The sequence below is a fragment of the Polypterus senegalus genome, chromosome 10, assembly GCF_016835505.1.
Source record: "Polypterus senegalus isolate Bchr_013 chromosome 10, ASM1683550v1, whole genome shotgun sequence".
NCBI lineage: Eukaryota > Metazoa > Chordata > Cladistia > Polypteriformes > Polypteridae > Polypterus > Polypterus senegalus.
The window spans coordinates 152,728,125-152,748,484 of record NC_053163.1 but is presented as its reverse complement, the minus strand read 5'-3'; the positions used below and the strand labels follow the sequence as shown (position 1 = coordinate 152,748,484).

At 39.2% G+C, this 20,360-nt stretch overlaps 2 protein-coding genes across 3 annotated transcripts in view; one reads left to right on the top strand and one right to left on the bottom strand.

Annotated features, from left to right (window-relative positions):
* Nucleotides 1-12,509, top strand: part of kank3 (KN motif and ankyrin repeat domains 3) — a 126,355-nt gene extending 113,846 nt beyond the window's left edge. For both annotated transcript variants that reach the window (XM_039767087.1, XM_039767088.1), the window contains exons 10-12: nucleotides 1,373-1,573; nucleotides 9,675-9,773; nucleotides 11,757-12,509. In XM_039767087.1, the coding sequence (XP_039623021.1) occupies nucleotides 1,373-1,573; nucleotides 9,675-9,773; nucleotides 11,757-11,822 (366 nt within the window). In that variant the 3' untranslated portion in view covers nucleotides 11,823-12,509. The remainder of the gene's footprint in view (nucleotides 1-1,372; nucleotides 1,574-9,674; nucleotides 9,774-11,756) is intronic.
* Nucleotides 12,510-13,464: 955 nt separating this feature from the next.
* On the bottom strand, nucleotides 13,465-20,110 carry rps28 (ribosomal protein S28). Its single transcript, XM_039767091.1, has 4 exons — nucleotides 20,019-20,110; nucleotides 17,662-17,709; nucleotides 14,360-14,485; nucleotides 13,465-13,583 (listed from the first exon to the last, which is right to left on the bottom strand). The coding sequence occupies exons 1-3, from the start codon at nucleotides 20,055-20,057 to the stop codon at nucleotides 14,363-14,365; spliced, it is 210 nt and encodes a 69-aa protein (XP_039623025.1). The 5' UTR covers nucleotides 20,058-20,110; the 3' UTR covers nucleotides 13,465-13,583; nucleotides 14,360-14,362.
* Nucleotides 20,111-20,360: the final 250 nt, after the last annotated feature.

The window sequence follows — 20,360 nt, the reverse complement described above, 5'->3', positions numbered from 1 at the left end:
TCATAAAAGAAGTATTGATATTTCTGATGCACCATCTTTTGGAATGACAAATGCAATGCTTTTTATTACTAAAATGTTTGTGATGAGCCATTTTTTTGAATGACAGAAACATAGCCACTTGTAAAAGCAGTATTAACATTTGTGGCGTGCCATCTGTTGGAATGACAAGAGCAATGCATATGTCTCTGTTGTTTGCCATTTGTTACTGGATTTGTAAAAGCAGTGCCAATGTTTGTGATGCACCATCTGTTGGAATGACAAATGCAGTGCATATGTCATATGCCATTTGGTATGGTATTTGTAAAAGCAGTGTTAATGTTTGTTATGTGGCATCTGTTGGAATGACAAATAAAGTTCATATGTCTCTGTGATCTGCCATTTAGTATGGGATTCATAAAAGTAGTGCTAATGTTTTGAGATGTGCCAACTGTTGGAAAGCCAAATGCTGTGAATATTCTCTCTTGTATGTCATTTAGTATGGGATCTGTAAAAGCAGTGCTAATGTTTTTTAAGGTGCCATCTGTTGGAATGACAATTGCAGTGCATATGTCTGTTATATGCCATTTGATATGGTATTTATAAAAGCAGTGCTAACATTTGTTATGTGGCATCTGTTGGAACGACAAATAAAGTTCATATGTCTCTGTGATCTGCCCTTTAGTATGGGATGTGTAAAAGTAGTGTTAAAGGTTTGAGATGTACCAACTGTTGGAAAGCCAAATGCTGTGAATATGTCTCTCTTTTATGTCATTTAGTATGGGATCTGTAAAAGCAGTGCTAATGTTTGTGAGGTGCCATCTGTTGGAATGTCAAATGCAGTGCATATGTGTCTGTTATGTGTTATTTGGTATTCATAAAAGCAGTTTTAAAGTTTGTAAATGTTTGCAATGCGCCATTTGTTAGAATGGCAGATATAGCAACTGGTTGGACAGACAGACACACAGACAGATATCCTGTTATTAAGGTCGATATACTGTATAAACATGTAAATAAATATATAACATTCCCCCAGTGAGGTGATGCTCCATTCAGATTTCGGTTCTGCCATGAACTGAGTGCTCTGGTTTACTGCAACCATGAACTGGATAAGCAGGTTTAAATAACATAGATAACCGGATACAAGTAGACAGACATAGATGTACAGTACGCATGTTGTCTTGTCTCCTTGTGCCCCCCCCGCCCCGCTCCTCATTTGGGCTCTGGCTTCCAGAGGTGGTTGAATGCCCATTTCAGTGTGAGTGCTAAAACAAAGATATTTTGGGTAAGGGTCTGTCAAAAATAAGGGGGTCTCATTCTGCTTGATAAAGATGTCACTTAAGTACTTTGTCATTTAGCGATTGTCATTTCTTTTTCCTCTTCTTTCCTCTCACAGGCGGGTCAAACAGCACTAATGCTGGCTGTCAGCCACGGACGGCAAGAAATGATGCAAGCCCTGCTGGACTGCGGTGCCAATGTCAACATGCAGGATGACGAAGGTTCAACGGCCCTGATGTGTGCCAGTGAACACGGCCGAGCGGAGATCGTAAAGCTGCTGCTGGCACAGCCGGGCTGCGACGTCTCCATCGCTGATAATGTAACGTACCCATTTTTATATGACTATAAATGACCCAAGATGTATTTAATATTTTATCTCGTCGCCCATATTTGACATTATGATGTAACGGTGAAGGACAAGTTACCATCACTGACCTATCTCTGCCGAAAAATCTTAACATCAATATGTCCTGGCACTTTGAAAACAAAAGGGGGCTTACAAACGTGTCCATTCAGTAGATTGTGTTCAGCTGGTCAGCCGACTGCTAATGTGCTCCTTTATTCCACTAAGCTGCTTCTTACATGGTGGCGGGGAACTGAGTTCAGAAACATGGCCAGTTGGCAATGCCAGTGAAAACAACCTGCTTGGTATTGTTTGAAAATTCAAGTGAAGCAGACTGGAGAGGAAACCACTTGTCACCCAACTGGACGATGTATAAACAAGGAGACCACTTTTGGAAATCAAATGTTATTCAATAACATCCAAGGGCACAACACAGAGCAGACATTATGGTGGGCACCGTATATAACCTGACATTCCCTTAGCCTTCTTAATGGCCGTCTGGCAGTTGATCGTGTCGACCACCACCCTTCTCATAAGGTGTTCTCTCGATTTTCCGACCGCCCATTCTCCATTCAGACCTCACATTTTGATTTCCTACGTGTAATCCTTTACATTTACTGACATTAAATCTCATCAGCCATAAATCTGTCCGAGCTTGTCTGCTGTCCAAGTCCTTCTGTGACGATTACTCGATTGTCTGCCAAATGATCTTGAACTCAGACTTATCATCTGAAGACTTAACCAGCTTGTTACTTATATTTCTTTCCTAATCACTTATACGGTGCTGTGAAAAAGTATTTGCCCCCTTCCCGATTGCTTATTTTTTTGCATGTTTGTCACACTTAAAGGATTCAGATCATCAAACAAATTTAAATATTAGACGAAGATAACCCAAGTAAACACAGAATGCAGTTTGCTAGTTACATAAGATACATAAATGTTTTACTAAACGTTACTGCATAATCGATGGGAGGTTCCTATATCCCCCATAAGTTGAATTGAATTGGCATATTCAAACTGTTTCTAGCTTCTCTGACTAAACATTATTCTCACTTTGTGATCAGCCTTGCCATGTGTAGGCACAGGGGGCACGTCAAGTCAAGTCAGGTTGGGGAGCCTGCACTGGTACAGCGTGTTGCCGCACCCACTACACGACCAAACAACTCGGGATCCTGGTTGGCAACCCCCCAGGCAGACACGCGGTCCAGTCCCGCCCTCCAGAAATGACCCCCTATCTGCCGCAGCCAGGCGTTACGTGGGCAACCCCTTGGCCTGGTCCAGCCACTCGTGTCCCCAACAATGAGGATCTTACGAGCCGGATCACCCTCGGGGAAACACGCCACATGGCCGTAACTGACGCTCCCTCACAATTCAGGACTCCATGAGCAACACAAAGTCAAACCAACGGCACCCAAGGACTCTCTGAAGAGACACACATGAAGGAGTCCAGTCTTCATCTCAGGTCACGGGATAGCGTCCATGTCTTGCTACCATATAGCAAGACAGGAAGCACTAGGACTCTAAAGACCTGAACCAGCCTCGGGTAATCACGCTACATGGCCGTAGTGTCGTAACTGACGCTCCCTCACAGTGCAGGTCATGTGCCTCATTCGGGACTCCATGAACAACGCAAAGTCAAACCAACGGCACCCAAGGACTCTCTGAAGAAACACAGCATTGATGGAGTCCAGTCTTCATCTCAGGTCACTGGAGAGCGTCCATATCTCACAAAACAGGAAGCACCAGGACTCGAAAGACTTGGACCTTCGTCCTTTTGCAGATATCAGGAGTGCCACACACCCCTTTAAAGTGACCCCATGACCCCCCATGCTCTCCCAATCCGTCTACTGACTTCACAGGAAGAGTCACCAGAGTCATGAATGTCACTGCTGAGGTCAGTAAACCTCTCGATGACGAGGTCGACACTCTCTCCGCAGACAGACACACTGCTGATGGCCGTGCCCAAGAGGTTTTAAACCGTGCCTTGTGTGCCAAGTAACATGAAAGACAAAGCACTTGTATGTTTAAAGCCTACAGAAGATGAAGTAAAGAATCTTTAAGTAAAGAAACAAATAAAGTTTTACAAGAATAGCTAAGTTTAGAGAAGATGCATTTTTTTCTATTTTTTTTTTTCGCCTTTTATCCTACGTGTGTAGCAACTTTTTTCTTGTGTGGAATGTTTGCGTGAATTTCCACAAAATATTTTAAAACGAACATTCGAACTGAGAGATTTCTTTCGGCACGTGTTTTACCCGTGCTTGAACTCGCCTTACTCTCCTGTGGCTACAGCAGTTTTTGTTCTTGTTCTTGTTCTTCTTGTTCTTCTTCTTCTTCTGCTGATGCTTCTTCTTCTTCTTCTTCTTCCTCTGCTCCTCCTCCTCCATTAGGGGTCTCCACAGTGGATCATCTTCTTCCATATCTTTCTGTCCTCGTCATCTTGTTCTGTTACACCCATCACCTGCATGTCCTCTCTCATCACGTCCATAAACCTCCTCTTAGGCCTTCCTCTTCTCCTCTTCCCTGACAGCTCTATCCTTAGCACCCTTCTCCCAGTATACCCAGCATCTCTCCTCTGCACATCTCCAAACCAACGTAATCTCGCCTCTCAGACTTTGTCTCCCAACCTGAGCTGACCCTCTAATGTCCTCATTTCTAATCCTGTCCGTCCTTGTCACACCCAATCTTTAACTCTGCCACCTCCAGCTCTGTCTCCCGTGCCACCGTCTCCAGCCCATATAACATAGCTTATTAACTCTTTCTGGGCTGATGTCAACTTTTGTCAAAAGGAGGAGTTCACAATGGTAATCACCTGTAATCGGTGACAAAACCAACTGTTATGTTTTAGTTGGACTCTCATTGCTAGAAGGAAAGTTATCTTCAATGCTTTGACCGAGATTTCCGGCGCTCATGTGAGTAGCAAGGTGCAAACAACGGCAAAAATGTCACTGACATAATGGCGAGAGATCAAAGCGAATGGGTAAAGCAAAATACTCCGTGGACAAAGTTTTGTCTATTATCTCTGAACTGGACTATGACTTGTCGGGCTCCGATTTTGATACGAGGTTCCACCTTAAGCTTACTGGTCCCCAGCTAATCGTGGTGCTGAACAGGTTCATGTAGCTGACACACCTGTGGCACTTGTTCGCCAGGAGGACTGCCACTTAACAATGATCAGATTGCAATGCACTGTGACCGTGGCCGCTGCTGCCGCCACGCGAAGCCAGCCTGGCAGCAAGCCTGCCGCACATTCTTGGCAAACTGGCAGCCGCAGCATGCAGCAACAGACGTTTTACGTTGCTTTCTGTATGAAACCATTGCTTTCAGAAACTGTGTGTTTTGGAAAAAAATATTCAGCCCTCAAAGATTTAAGGAAAAAAAAAATTGTCCAAACCTACATGGCCCTATGTGAAAAAGTAATTGCCCCCACTTTGTTAAATCATGAAGTGACTGCGGTTAATCACATTTTTTGGAAAGCTGAGTTCAATCTCACTATCCACACCCAGGCCTGATTACTGCCAGTCCTTAAATAGAACCTGTCAGGCAAAGTGAAGAAGGCCAAAAGATCCCAAAAAGGAAGGCATCCATCATGCCGCGATCTAAAGAAATTCAGGAAAAGACGAGAAACAAAGTAATTGACATCTATCAGTCTGGAAAAGGTTACAAAACTTTGGGACTCTCAGCGAGCCACAGTGAGAGCCATTATCCACAAAAAGAGAAAACATGGAAAAGTGGTGAACCTTTCCAAGAGTGCCGGCCAACAAAAATTACCCCAAGAGTGCAGCGACGACTTCAAGGGGTCACAAAAGAACCGAGAACAACATCTAAAGAACTTGCCTCAGTTAAGGTCAGTGTTCATGACTCAACCATAAGAAAGAGACTGGCATGCATGGCAGCGTTACAAGTGGAAAACCACTGCTGACCAAAAAGAACATAAAGGCTCGTCTCACCTTTGACAAAAAACAACTTGATGATCCCCAAGACTTCTGGGAAAATATTCTGTGGACTGAGAAAACAAAAGTTGAACTTTTTGGAAGGTGTGCGTCCCGTTACATCTGACGTAAACGTAACGCAGCATTTCAGAAAAAGATCATCATACCAACAGTCAAACATGGTGGTGGTAGTGTGATGGTCTGGGGCTGCTTTGCTGCTTCAGGACCTGGATGACTCACTGTGATTGATGGGACCATGAATTCTACCGTCTACCAAAAAAATCCTGAAGGACAATGTCCGGCCAACAGTTTGTGACCTCAAGCTGAAGCACACTTGGGTTGGGCAGCAGGACAATGAAAAGATCCAAAACACACCAGCAAGTCCATCTCTGGATGGCTTAAAAAATTTTGAAGGTTTTGGAGTGGCCTGGGCAAAGTCCGGACTTGAATCCAATTGAGAGGCTGTGGCATGACCTTAAAAAAGCGGTTCATGCTCGGAAACCTCTCAAATGTGGCTGAACTACAACAATTCTGCAAAGAAAAGTCGGCCAAAACTCCTGCACAGCGATGTGAAAGACTCATTGCCAGTCATCACAAACACTTGATTGCAGTTGCTGCTGCTAAGGGTGGCACAGCCAGTTATTAAGTTTAGGGGGCAATTACTTTTTCACACAGGGCCATGTAGGTTTGTATATTTTTTTTTCTTAATAAATAAAATCATAACCTAAAAACTGCATTTTGTGTTTACTTGGGTTATCTTTGTCTAATATTTAAATTTGTTAGATGATCTGAAACATTAGAGAGTGACAAACATCCATCCATTATCCAACCCGCTATATCCTAACTACAGGGTCACGGGGGTCTGCTGGAGCCAATCCCAGCCAACACAGGGTGCAAGGCAGGAAACAAACCCCAGGCAGGACGCCAGCCCACCACAGGGCACACACACACCAAGCACACTCACTAAGGACAATTTAAAATCGCCAATGCACCTAACCTGCATGTCTTTGGACTGTGGGAGGAAAGCCACGCAGACACGGGGAGAACATGCAAACTGCACGCAGGGAGGAATCGGGAAGTGAACCCGGGTCTCCTAACTGCGACTACTGCGCCACCGTGCCACCCTGTGACAAACATGCAAAAAAAAAAAAAAAAAAAAATTCCGGAAGGGGGCAAATACTTTTTCACAGCACTGTATGTATTAAAATATACACTGGGTTAGAAAATGACTGACTTTACCTGTCATGCCCGTTAAGCTTACTGGCCTATAGTTACTTGGATCTGCCCGATCACTGTTTTTATTTAATGGGGTAACTTTTGTGGCCCCAGCACTGCCCCCTGCTGGTCACCACTCTTAACTTTACCCAATTCTGATTCATCACACCATCACCCTCTGTTTCCTGTGTCTGAGCCAATTCTGACCCCCATCTACACACCACACCCTGAACACCCACATCCTGAAGTTTGATGCCCACCCTCTCATATGGCACCTCATCAAATGTTTTCTGAAAGTCCAGGTCAATAACATCAGATGCCCCACTCTAATTGTATCCTTCTGTTTCTTCCTCATAGAATTCCAGCATGTTAGTAAAAGATGACCTCCCTCATCTGAACACATGCTGGCTTTTCAGTTAAACTCTTCATCTTGCCATGTGTTGCTCAATCTTATCTTTACCAATTCCTTCCATTAATTTACCTGTCTATGACAGACTGGCACCCTGTACAGGGTACCGACCCCTGCGACCCTGTCCAGGAATAAGGGGGTTAGAAAATGACTGACTGAATTTACCTGTCATGCACATTAAGCTTACTGACCTATAGTTACTTGGATGTGCCTGATCACCTTTTTTATATAATGAGATAATATTTGCCATTTTCCAGACCTTTAGAATTTCCCCAGTGTGCAGTGACTTCCTAAAAAATATATGCCAAGGGTTTCTATCTGTACTCACTAACCTCCTTAAGCACTCGAGGGTGAATATTATCTGGTGCTGTTGATACGTTTGATTTCAGCTTATTTAATCAGAGCAGCACTTCTCTCTCTAAAATGTCTAAATCACTCAATACCTCCACTTCCTCACATGACATTTTTCTTAAGTCTCAATGGCCAGTCCATCCCTGCAGGTCATGTAAGGTACACCCAAAAAGCAACGATGTTGTGAAAATCTGGCAAATTGGCAGGAGACACAGCGTGAGTCCCAAAGGCCGTAGAATAAGAGGCGAGTGGTGCGGGTGGAGACGAGATCCATCTGCCACTCTCAAATAAAGCAGCAACTGGGATGCTGGGTGGGGTGGGAATTGAGAAGGAACTTCTTAACGCCAAACAAGAATAAAAGCCAACAGAGTCTAGCTCCAGACATCTGCAGTCCCGCCCCATTGATAAAAATGCACATATCTTTGGCGAAAGTAATTGACGTCACAAGCGTCAAAATACAAGTTCTACTTGCAATTAACATCCACCCCCTGTACACACATCATGAAGTAAGGGTTGGCAAGCGAAGTGAGTAGGGGGTGACCCCCTAGTATAAATATATATATATATATATATATATATATATATATATATATATATATATATATATATATATATACACATACACACAGTAGCTGAAATACCTGGTGTTGCATAGGGGGGAAAATAAAGTTTCATTTTTTTAATTGTTTGAGAAAAATTATTAAAAAAGCACAACTTTAAAAATAAAAATAAATTAACAAACAATGAAGACTCACAAATGTCTTTGTATTGTTCACTGAAGTGCTTTGTTATATTCAGTGTTTTTCGTTTTTCCATCTTTAACCAATATATAAAAGGTTGTTAGGACTTCCCACCCTTTAACATGCCACATAAAGATGTCCATGTGAGAAACAGGCTGTTTCCAAATTTTACCACTATAACATTGTTACAGTAAGAATAATTGAAGATGAAAACTGTAATTTACATAAACAAATATTAAACGACAAAACAAATAATACTGCAGATTTTGTACGATAAAACTGTTGGTTGCTTTTATGGAGCACACCAGACACGTTTCGAGCATCACCTGGATGATAACATACATACAAGACCGCCAGATTGTTACAGTCTGCTTTATATATAAGATATCCATCCATCCATTTTCCAACCCGCTGAATCCAAACACTGGGTCGCTGGGGTCTGCTGGAGCCAATCCCAGCCAACACAGGGCACAAGGCAGGAACCAATCCTGGGCAGGGTGCCAACCCACCGCAGTATATAAGATATATACTGTACATGTTATTATCAAGTAACATAATGGAACATGAACATTAAGAACCTTCTATGTTTTTTCATCCCCTGTTCTCCATGGCGTGGTCCACCAAAGCCACTTTATGACTTTTCACAGGCTGTAGCATTTAAACTACTGCGTGAAAAGTATCGAAACATAAATATGGGCCACCCTGTATATCAGAAAGAGAACTGGGCCAAGGATGGAACCCTGCAAGTAAGAGAGGCTAAAGTGAATGAGAACTCACCCAAGTGAAAAGAAAAACTCCCATTGCTTAGTTATGATTTAAACCATTTGGAGACCTACAAACTGTTGAAGCCAGGGTATAAGAATCACACGATCCAGGGTTATCAAGAACTCACAGGCAGGATCCAGCAGTGCAAGAATAGCAGAATCTCCAGTGTCCGCAGTTAGGTCATCAGTGTAAACTTTTTAACAAGACTGTTTCGATGTTGTAACAGGATCTAAATCCGGATTGGATTTTTTCCAGAGTACCATTTTTTTTTGTCTGGAAATGTTTGTAATTATACTGTACACAGAAAAGCACATTATTTTCAGCTACTATAGTTAATCCATTAAAAAGCAACGGTGGTTTTGCGGTCATTTGGTGTCAAGGGTTCGATTAGAATAAGAAATTTGTGCAGCAGTAATAGTCCGATTACTGGAATGCGTAACATTAATTAATGGAGCGTTAAGTTGTAAACAGATGTCCAGCACTGGTGGGAACACCACGCTGTCGTGCAGATATTGTCTAATGATACGGTTCAGACATGGAGAAGTCCTCTATTGACTCGGGGCTGTGTCAGTGTAACTGGTGTGCATAAAACTCCTGGGGATTGCAGAGCAGCTGGGTGGTCTCTCACTCTCCTCATTTCTTTTGTTTTTTTATTTTTTTCCCCCCAGGATGGCAGCACTGCGCTATCAATCGCACTTGAGGCGGCTCACAATGACATTGCAATGCTGCTCTACGCCCACATGAACTACACCAAAAGTCAAGCAGCCGTAAGTATCGGCGCAGAGGCCCGTTCGTCTAGCCAAGGGTATTTACAGGACTCTGGGGAGGCACAGATTTGCTCCAAATCACTTTGTGGGTTTTTTTTTCCCAAATGAATCAAATTAAGTTGAATTTAGATTTGCTTCAACAATGTTTTCTTTTGGCCGGGACAGTTTACATTTAAAACAAAAAACATGACTTCTGACAGGGCAGAGTTTAGTAATCAAAAATAATTTAAGCAACATTGGATGTAAGGAAAAAAAAAAAAATTCTGGAAGATAACCTTAGATGGCTGTGTGGATTAAATATGACATTCAAGCAATTTTCTGTATCCTTCAAGGTACACAATATGACTTAAGCCAATGTCACCTTACGTGACTTCTAGTTGTAGAAGATTATTCTTGTCAAAATAAAATGCAATCCAGCATGTTAACATTGAAATGTAATAATTATGCCTGTGCATTTCATTTTGGCACAGGTCATCATTAAAAACATACCAAACACATGACTGATGGCTTTTCACCGAGGCACGCAATTTTCTTGTCAGCTTAAAATGCCATACAAATGGAATTTGCACTGTGAGCAAAGCAAACATATTGCATTTTCATTTAAGGCCACACGTTAATTTTGCCACAACTAAATGTTAAGAAATGACCAATCAGCATTAAGAGGCGGGGCAAGAGGCATCTATAGTTTGGGGTAAGAGGCGTTTCACTTCTTAACATTTCTGTGATCTGGAGGCGAACAAGTTTCACCAATGGAGACTGCAGAGCGATTAATGAAACAGCAAAAAGTATGTGTTGTGTTTTAATGAAAATGTTTACACACCTTAACGCAAGCCATGGGGTAAATTTTCAAGGTGTGGTTTAAACTAAATAGTCCATATAGTGAAACATTTGTTGGTATAACTGAACTTGGTGTCTTTGTAGCTTTTTATTCATACGCTCAATAACACAGTATTTATTCACCCTTTTGACAGCAGAGAATGAAAAAGTGATTTACTCAGTCAGCTCCCACATGTTGAACTGGCAGCCAGAACCCCTGCTTTATAAACTGCCCTTCATAACTGTTGATGCTCCTTGGCCCTCCACTTGAAAGATTGGTCATTTGATCACATTTGGTTTTGACACAACAGAAGCATGGTTTTTGAAATCAAAATGCAAAATTTGTGAATTTCCCTTCAGGATTAATAAAAGTATCTATCTGCTTTGCTTTTAGTTATGACATGCGATCGATAAGCATATAAATTAAAGTGCAGATGCTTTTCAAAAGGACAGGAAAATTGCTTGCTGTAGTGAAAGGTCACTTAGTTGACATTTTTAATTGTGGTCAGCTAATGTATCCCTGAAATAAAAGTTGTGTATGGCAATATTGTACTGTTTAGTGGAGTGTCTACAAAAAAAAAAGAAAAAATAAGTTGTGCCATCAAATGTATACAAAATATTTTAATTAAAAATAAAGCAGATTGGCAGTGCTATGTGTGAGGTGAAGTGTATTTACAGTACACACTTGTCAAAAATCTGCACATGCACAATGTAAACTGGGGTTGTGACATCCTCTTACAGCAGTGGCTGGTACAACTCTGCGATTTCTCACTGGCCTCCCAAAGCATCTTGGGATACTGGTGGACTCTGCAAATTTTCCATTTAAAAAAAAAACACACCACTAGCTAATTTTGGGAATCAAAGCTAGTGTACATACAGAAGGAGTTTGCTCCAATAAGCAACACTTTAACCGTACTGTTTGGTATATGAAACGTACAGCCACACTATCATTGACCATGGCTAACAACTGACAAAACATACTAGTTTGTAAACGTACCTATTGATTCAAAATAGTTTGCTAGCTATTTGACAGACCTAAAGAGCTAGTTAATGCAAAAATAAAGATCGAGAGACAGTCAATCCTAAATGTGAAATGACTACTTAGAATAAAGCAAGACTTGCATTTATAAACTTCAATAGTTCATGCTATTTGTTTTGTACATACAGGGAACACCAAAGACTACATCCACAAGTCCCAACAGCCCAGGAAAGCCTGTTTTGGATGAAGAATAATTGTTTGGAGACTGGACAGAAGACATTTCCTTCAGATGAAATTAAACATACACAACATGTAAAGATCTTTATAAACAAGTTGTTATATAATACCAGTATTATCATTTGCTCAAAATTATAATACTCATGGTGGAAACCAAGGGTGGGGGGTTGGGTTTGGTTGAGTGGCTGCAAACAGCATAAATGAAACCCATCAGTTCTTCCACCTTTAATCCAAATAAAGGCCAAGTAGTTGAGGTTTAGACACTGGAAAATGTGGTGCAATGATCGAACAATTGTGAAAATGTTGTTTAAATACACAATCTTCCAAAGAAGAAAACATGAAAATGCCCAGTGCAATTCTGCAAGCAAAAAAGGCCAGGTAATAAACAAAAATGACCAAAGACTTTCATCTGTTGCGTAAAGACAGGCATGATCTTGCTTAAGATTTCCTTTAAAGGAATACTCCACATTTTTGTATGTCGCTTACCACATGTAGTTTGTTTTGATTGCTGCAGAAAATGTCATTTTTTCATGCAGAGCAGAGATGTTTGACATAATACAAGCTAAAGATGACCATTTTGTTGTTAAGAAACCACTAAAAAAAAAAACCCCACACCAAGTCATGTTGCATAATTCACATCAGTTATCCAGGTGTACACCCACAACAGGCAATACAAATGCATTTTTGAAAAGAAAAAAAAAAAAGTGTTAAACAGATCCTACCAGAAATAATATCCACACATAAGACAGGAAAAAGCAAGGCATACTGGATCAAATTTTTGTACTGACTCTTGACCATCTTCAATTGAAAATGTCATGCCCATGTGACCTGCCTTTCCCATTTATGAGGTGCATCGATTTTTCTAGAAGTATCTATTTAACATTTTAACAAAAAATGCTTATGTTTTACACATTGAGCATACAATCCGATGACCGACATGGAAGGTATGACTGGAGTAAAATTTTTTTTTTATATATATATATATATATATATATATATATATATATATATATATATATATATATATATATAATAAAGATGGACATTTTTTAAAATCATTTATCACTGATATAATACAAGCTGTGCTGTACAAACTTATTTCATTCTCTATGAAAACATGACATTCAAGTCTTTCTCAACCATTCTTACAAACTAAGTGGCAAGTAAAAAGGACAAAAAAAAAAAAAAAATTTGGAAGACGGCTGCAAAATTCTGGTATAAATGTTTACCCTGCCATGTAGTACTAATGTGTTGTACCGTGTTAGCCATTATGAATGTAGAGAAGAGCCAAGCAAAATGACACCTTTGTCATTTTGCTTGGCTCTTCTCTACCCTGCCATGGAAATGAGAAAAAAAACAATTTCAAAATATAAATGTTGCACCAGATTTTCAGAAAAAAAGGCAAGTATAATTCTTAAAGCAGTTTGAAATGTGCCCAAATAAAGTTAATCAAGTGACCAAATCTGCACTAACATTTCTATCTATGCACTGTGTAGCCATTTAAATATGTATTTATCATTTCTGTATGTAGTTTACAAAAATAAAGTGTTTGTCTAGAACTTGTGTATACCTTTTTTACTTTTAAGCAAATAACCCACTGCTCAAAATGCAGAATACAGAAAACAGCAAATAATGGAAAAGAAAAACATTTTATAGAAACCTATTAGATCCAATCATTTATTAAGTTCAAAAACTGTACAATTGTGTTTTGCAACATTTTGACAGTAACACAGGAGTTTGGGAGCAGGTAAATATCGGCAGTCTGAGACACCCATAATCTGCAAAGAAAAAGGGGGGGAAAAAAATTCAGTTTCAAACCACTAATGCTTTAATTTTCCTATTAAACAGGTTGTAGGACAGGTAGGCACTTACATGCAAGGGATCAGGGTAATACAGTTTTGAATCAATTTTTTTCCCCCCAAAGTTGATTCACAGCGGCTGCTTTTAAATCAGGCCTCCCCCCCAAACCAATTTAACTTGAAACATGTTTGCTAATCGATAAAAACTGCAATCATGTGCACCACCATGTTACCATTAAGCAGCTCCATTTAATATATTCATAGAAGACTTATAATCCCATCTTACTCAGTTTGTCAATTTTCCCCCAAAAGTAAAATTTATGCCCCACCCCCCCCCCAAAAAAGATGCAATGATGCACAAAGGAACCGTTTTCTATTTAAGAATTTTGCTTAAATAAAAATTCCAAAACTGACACAGCCTTTTTGCTATGGGCTGTAATCCTTCCAAACAGGTGGATGGAACAAATAAAAGTGAGATTTCAAAAACTCAAACATAGACCAAAAACTTTAAAATCACATGTTTCATAAATCTTTCTAGAAGTGGTACTTTCATATTTGTTTGATTAACAACTACAAAGTGAGTGCAACATATACAATGAAGTGTTGATGTAGAAAAGAGTAAGCGTAAATTAATCTAAAAATGTTAAATTTAAAAGGTAAAACCAAGATTTTACTATTGTACAGAACAGAGAAGACAACATTTAAAGCTTAGGGATGGGGTGTCAAGTACATTAAAAAGTGCTGAAAAAATATACCTTTTAGCGTAACCTCCTGGCTTCTCTTTCAGACTCTAATAGAGTAAGCACATCACCTTCACGCACAGGACCCTTTACATTGCGAATGATTGATCGATTGCTATCATCCATGAACTCAACGCGAACCTACAGAGAATTTGGGATAATGTTAATTTTAAAAATGACACTGAGCTAAACAGGAAAAAAAAATTGAGTCAGCCCTATTCATTCCCTATTAAACCAGATTATTTTTAACTTAAAGGTTAAAAATAAAACCAAACAAAAATCTCAATGCAATAACCTTTAAACATAACCTTGAGTGCAGACTAATTGGTTGTTGTGAAATTAAATTTATGGCAACAATTCATACACTTGGAAAGTTATACAAGGAGGCTCCTAGACCTTGTAATAACATTTACGCTCATACTGCACTGTTACTAGTAAAGAAGTTTTGTTTCAAAAAATTAAGATATGTTTATAGCATTTTCTAGTAATTCTGCAACATCCCAAATTATGATGAGCAGCAGTGATAACATGCTTGGCATTTATATTCAAGACTACCACCTATTTTATATCATAGGAACAAAAAAAAAAAAAAAAATCAAAAGTAGACAGTACAAATTAATTCAGACAAAGAGGTTTTAATTAGAACACCCTATCATGTGACAAAACACTGTGTTTAGTAACTAAAAAGTTACTAAACTTTGGTTTAGTGTGCAAGATTACCAATAGGCGGTATAAAGTTAAACATCGCAACCTCACTGCACACACAGGAAAAGTCTCCAGTCAATAGTACCTTCTCCTTTAGATTCATAATGGGAAATTTTCTTAACCAAAATGAAAACCCCTTTCCTGAACTGTGTGTGCAGTTTTGCACTACAAACACCTTTTCTACATAATGCCAGGATAGCTTAATGGAATGCGAGATAACACACTCAACTAGTGGTAACTGGAATTTCATTTTAAATGGCACAATCGGGAGTCTCCACACTCATTCCATCATCACAAGTGGCTGTATGGTTACCAACCAATATTTAAAAATAAAAAACCCAATTTTCTGCAAACTCCTTGGCGTGTGTTTATATTCAGGTTTTGCCAAGCAGATATGGGTAACAAGAAAACCTGTAGATTCTGTAGCGCATGACGGGGTGCAACTGCCATTTTCTCTGGTGTTGCCATTTAAACACATTAGTCAGTTGTAATTTACTTTACCAAATTAATGTATTCTTTATTTTCATCACCTATATTAATTTCCACAAGTCAACTTGAAAACAAGGACTGCTGTAAACTTAAAATATTCAAATGCACAGTAAAAGCTACAATTCAGGTTCATACTCTAAAGTTAGTTTCTGCAAGCAAGACAAATCAGACACTATTACAGGCATCTACCTTGAATGTGGCCCACTAAGCAAAACTAAAAAATGTGTCACACACACACTCGTGGAACATAGTGCAGTGCTCATTTTGACATTCATCAATTATTGAAAAGTGCTTTCAGTGGAAACTATAAGTTCATTAAGACAACAGAGAAATTAAAAGCAACACAAACATTTGGGCACAATCGTCTCTACCATGACCATTTATAAAATAAAAAAAAATTTTAAGTGTGGAAATGAGACGACAGGACTGCTGGCTTGACCATTTCTACCTCAGGAAAACATGCACATCATTCTGATTTTGCTATTCACATTTCTCCAAGATGAGATCGGACATACAAATTTAAATATAACTAAATGTATATTTTATGTGCAATGTGAATGTAAGCAAATTATTCCCGGTTGCAGTTTGATAACTGGACAGTTAACCAGTTCCAGGCTTTGCTTTCTATTGGCTTATTCAAGATAAAAGAGTAAAGGCATTAACACGAATGCCACCATGAAATTAGGCAAGTTTGCTCCTGATGGAAATGTACCGTAAAATAAGGGTGTTATTTTAAAATACTAATTAAATTGTGTTGAGTAAAGCAATGAAAATTTATTTTCTAAAAAAGATTTGAGCTACCTCACAGTTGGCAAACCTCAGCTGCACAAGAACTCAGGTTGGTCCAACTGTAAATTAAATCCTTCACAAACCACTACGATTGAATGACGCAATTCCAATTGGCCATTCTACTGACGATACACCAATCAGTGAGATATTCAGATGGTTGTGCTAATTGTCTGACAAAACAGCATGTCTGCAATACTACAGGAAAAGCAATTCAGCCCTGGACTAGTGCATGAAATAAGTATTTGATCCCTTGCTGAATTTGTAAGTTTGGTCACTTACAAAGAAATTAACAGTCTCTTAATTTTTATGTTAGTGCCATTTTAATGGAGAGAGAGACAGAATATCAACCAAAAAATCCAAAAAAAAAAATACATAATGTGTGGTCCCAACTGCCTTCAGATCATTAACAAGCTCCTCCCATGTACTATTGGGCTGATGCCTCACCTTTCTCATGATCATTCATCCCATGAGGCAAGATCTGGCATGGCGCTCCAGACCATGGGTAATCGATAGTCATGTTATATTTCTTCCATTTCCAAATAATCACACCAACAGTGGGCACCTTCTCACCAAGCTTTTTGCTGATGGTCTTGTATCCCTATTCCAGACTTGTGCAGGTCTACAATCTAGCCCCGGCTGTACTTTGACAGCTCTTTTGCCTTGCCCATGGAGGTGGAGGGGTTGGAACAGAAGAAACTCTATGGACAGGTGCGCTTTATACACAATGAGTTTTGATCAGGAGCATCTGTAATTGATTGTGGGAGCCAGAATTATGCCTGGGTTGTTGGGGATCAAATCCTTATTTCGCTCAATGACACGCAAATCGATTTAAAGCTTATGCAATGTGTTTTTTCTGGATTTTTGGTTGATATTCTGTATCTCCATTAAAATGAAACTACCATAAAAATTAGAGACTGTTCATTTCTTTGTAAGTCAGCAAACCGTACAAATTCAGCAAGGGATCAAATACTTATTTCCCCCACTGTATATCTTTTGAAAGTGAAAAAATTATTCTTCGGCTTTGGCATCTATTCCATTTATGGCAACCATCTGGAAGGTGAATTTGACTTCCACCTTTTATCCTGAGCATCCCCCAACCACCAGCCAATCTATAAGTGCAAGGAAATTTACAGAACCTGAATTTTGTTTCTGTAGATAAGGTGTTTCAGCTGTACGATAAAGTAACAATCACCAGGACAACCAGATGCAAACTCAAAATAGAATTCTACCTCTAACTGTCAGAATCAATATAAGCTTTTAACTCAACAAGGATGACCCTTGGTATGGATAGTTTAACATTTTTAAAAAGAGCAGAAAAATCAGTAGATACTTGCCTGTGTACATTGCCCCTGTGAGCCTGTTCTTCCAAGGACTTTGGTTACCTGTTTAAAAAAAAATCAATTAGTTAGAAAAACAAATTTATTTTATGGATGGTGAAAGACATTACCTATACATCCGCAAAATTCAAAACGATGAAAACAATCTATCATTGAACAAGCTGTCCACATTTACATGTTATAGTACCATGCAAATGTTTGCGCCCCCTTGCTTAAAATGTCCGTTACTGTGAATAATTAAGTTAGCAGATGAACGGATTACCAAAAGGCATAAAGTTAAAGATGACACATCCCTTTAATATTTCAAGCAAGATTTTTATTTCCATCATTCACAGGTTCAAAATACCCCCCAAAAATGAAAAGGGCCTGAAGCAAATGTTTGGGAACCCAACATGGTCAATATTTACTAAGACCCCCTTTGGCAAGTATCACAGCGTGTAAACACTTTCTGTAGCTAGCTAAGAGTCTTTCAATTCTTGGGGTATTTTTGCCCATTTCTCTTTGCAAAAGGCTTCTAACGCTGCAAGACTCTTGGGCCGTCTTGCTTGCACAGCCTTTTTGAGATCTACCCACATATTTTCAATGATGTTTAGGTTAGGGGGCTGTGATGGCTAAGGAAAAACAGTCAGCTTACACCTCTGGAGGTATATTCCATTGTAGATTTTGAGGCGAGTTTCGCATCATCTTAAAGTAGGACCCATCCTTTTTTTAACTTCAGCTTTTTTTTTTTTTTTAAACAGATGGTGTGACATTTGCTCCCAGAATTTGCTATTTATCTGAATCCATTCATCCCTTTACTAATAACCTGTTCCCTATGCCACTGGCTGCAACACAAGCCCAAAGCCTGATCAATCCACAGGCATGCTTAATAGTTGGCAGATGTGCTCTTTTCCTGGAATTCGGCGTCTTTTTTCTCCAAACATACCTTGTTCTGTGTGACTTCATCAGTCCACAAGACTTGTTTCAACGTTCATTTGCAACCTTCAGGCACTGAATTTTGGGGCAATAATAGAGGAATAAACCAGTGGTCCTAGCCCTCAAACAGCTACTTGCAGAAGTTTCAAAATGACAAATCAAACAGAAGCATGCAAGATATTTAGACTATTTCAAGGTCAGTGACTACGTATACAATGCAATTTTGATCTTTAAATAGGGATCGAGTCATTGATGGACCCCTTCCTGAGAGTGAACAACAAATTTCTAATAAAAATCGTGAATATTTGGACTTTATAAACATTTAAACTGAAGCGCACGTTTTATTATTTCAAACGTGATGTTATTCCTGTTTATTATGTACTACTTTTTGAGGTATATTACTTTTCTCATGAACCCTCCGAAATTAGGACGTCTTAAACTCAGACTTTTTACTCACTTGTTTTTAAGTCACACTTTGTAGTTGTAACTGCTGGTTTACTTTCTAAAGGTATATGCATTTTTTTGGATGTTAGCTGTAAGACACGGTTCTTGGATAATGTAATGTTTTAACATTTTAACTACGGATATGGTTACAACACTACGGTTAACTTTGATTAAAAAGTGCTACGAGTTTAACTTTCTATCATCCACGTAAACTTGTCCTAATCATAGAAAAGAACGGAGGAATAAAAATACAAAGAGAGGCTAAATATCTATTACAGTGGTCAGCAGGCCAACAGAATGTCGCTCCATCACCCACTGAAAACTCTCTTTATAAACCAGATTAGGTTGAAGTTCCAAGTATAAAAATAAAACGATTAATCATTTTTGTATAAACCAGCTAACGTTAATGTTCCAAGCAGAATAAAATGCTCAAATTACCAAACGATGGCGAGACACGCCCGGATTATGCTCAGCTCTGAAAGGCGCTACATACATGTTTACATAAGCATCTTTAACATTCCATCTTTTTGTTCCACCACATAATATATCCGCTACGTTTGAATGAAATTCAATTACAAAAAGATTCTTCACTATACTTTAATTCTAAAAGAACTGATAACCAGCCTGTCCACTTTAACGATTTGCCTAACTGCCAGACAAATTAAAGGCGACAAAAACAGCAATATGCTGAACAAACGGAGACGTCTCTACGTCAGAGAAGGATCCTTTACAATAGGAAATTTCGGATAGAAGAACGATGTTCTCGCCGCTGTTAGTTTGACTGGGTTTACTATCATCAACCTGCGCATACATTTTTCCTGGCCGACAAGACATTTTGAAACACGCGACACAGCACATGGAGCGTTTGGCCGTTTCTAAAATGCTCGCCAACTATTAGTCAGTTTTTTCATAAATGCTGAAACCTTGTTTTATATTTTCTTAAAAAAAGACTTCCATTCGTAAAGAAGCAATTTAAATTATAAAGCAATTCTTACTCTTGCGAGCTTGATAGGCTGCACACGGCTGGCTTCCATGATGGCGGCCCGATAGAGAAAGAGGGTCACGTGGGGTGGCGGGGTTCTTTTATACTTAATCCTAATCAGTTTCAAAATCATTTCTCGATTGTATCATACAATTTAAATAATAAAATCGACCCATTTTTTTCAATTCATTACAAAAAATACCAAATATAAGATTTTTCCAAAATAAGTTTAGTCGCCCATCATGCATTGCAAAAGCACGCATGCGTTCTAGAAAAGTGCAATCGAGTTTTGTTGCGCAGCTGCTGCAGCTACCGCTACATCCCTCTCGAAAATTATGCAGTTGTTTACGTCTTT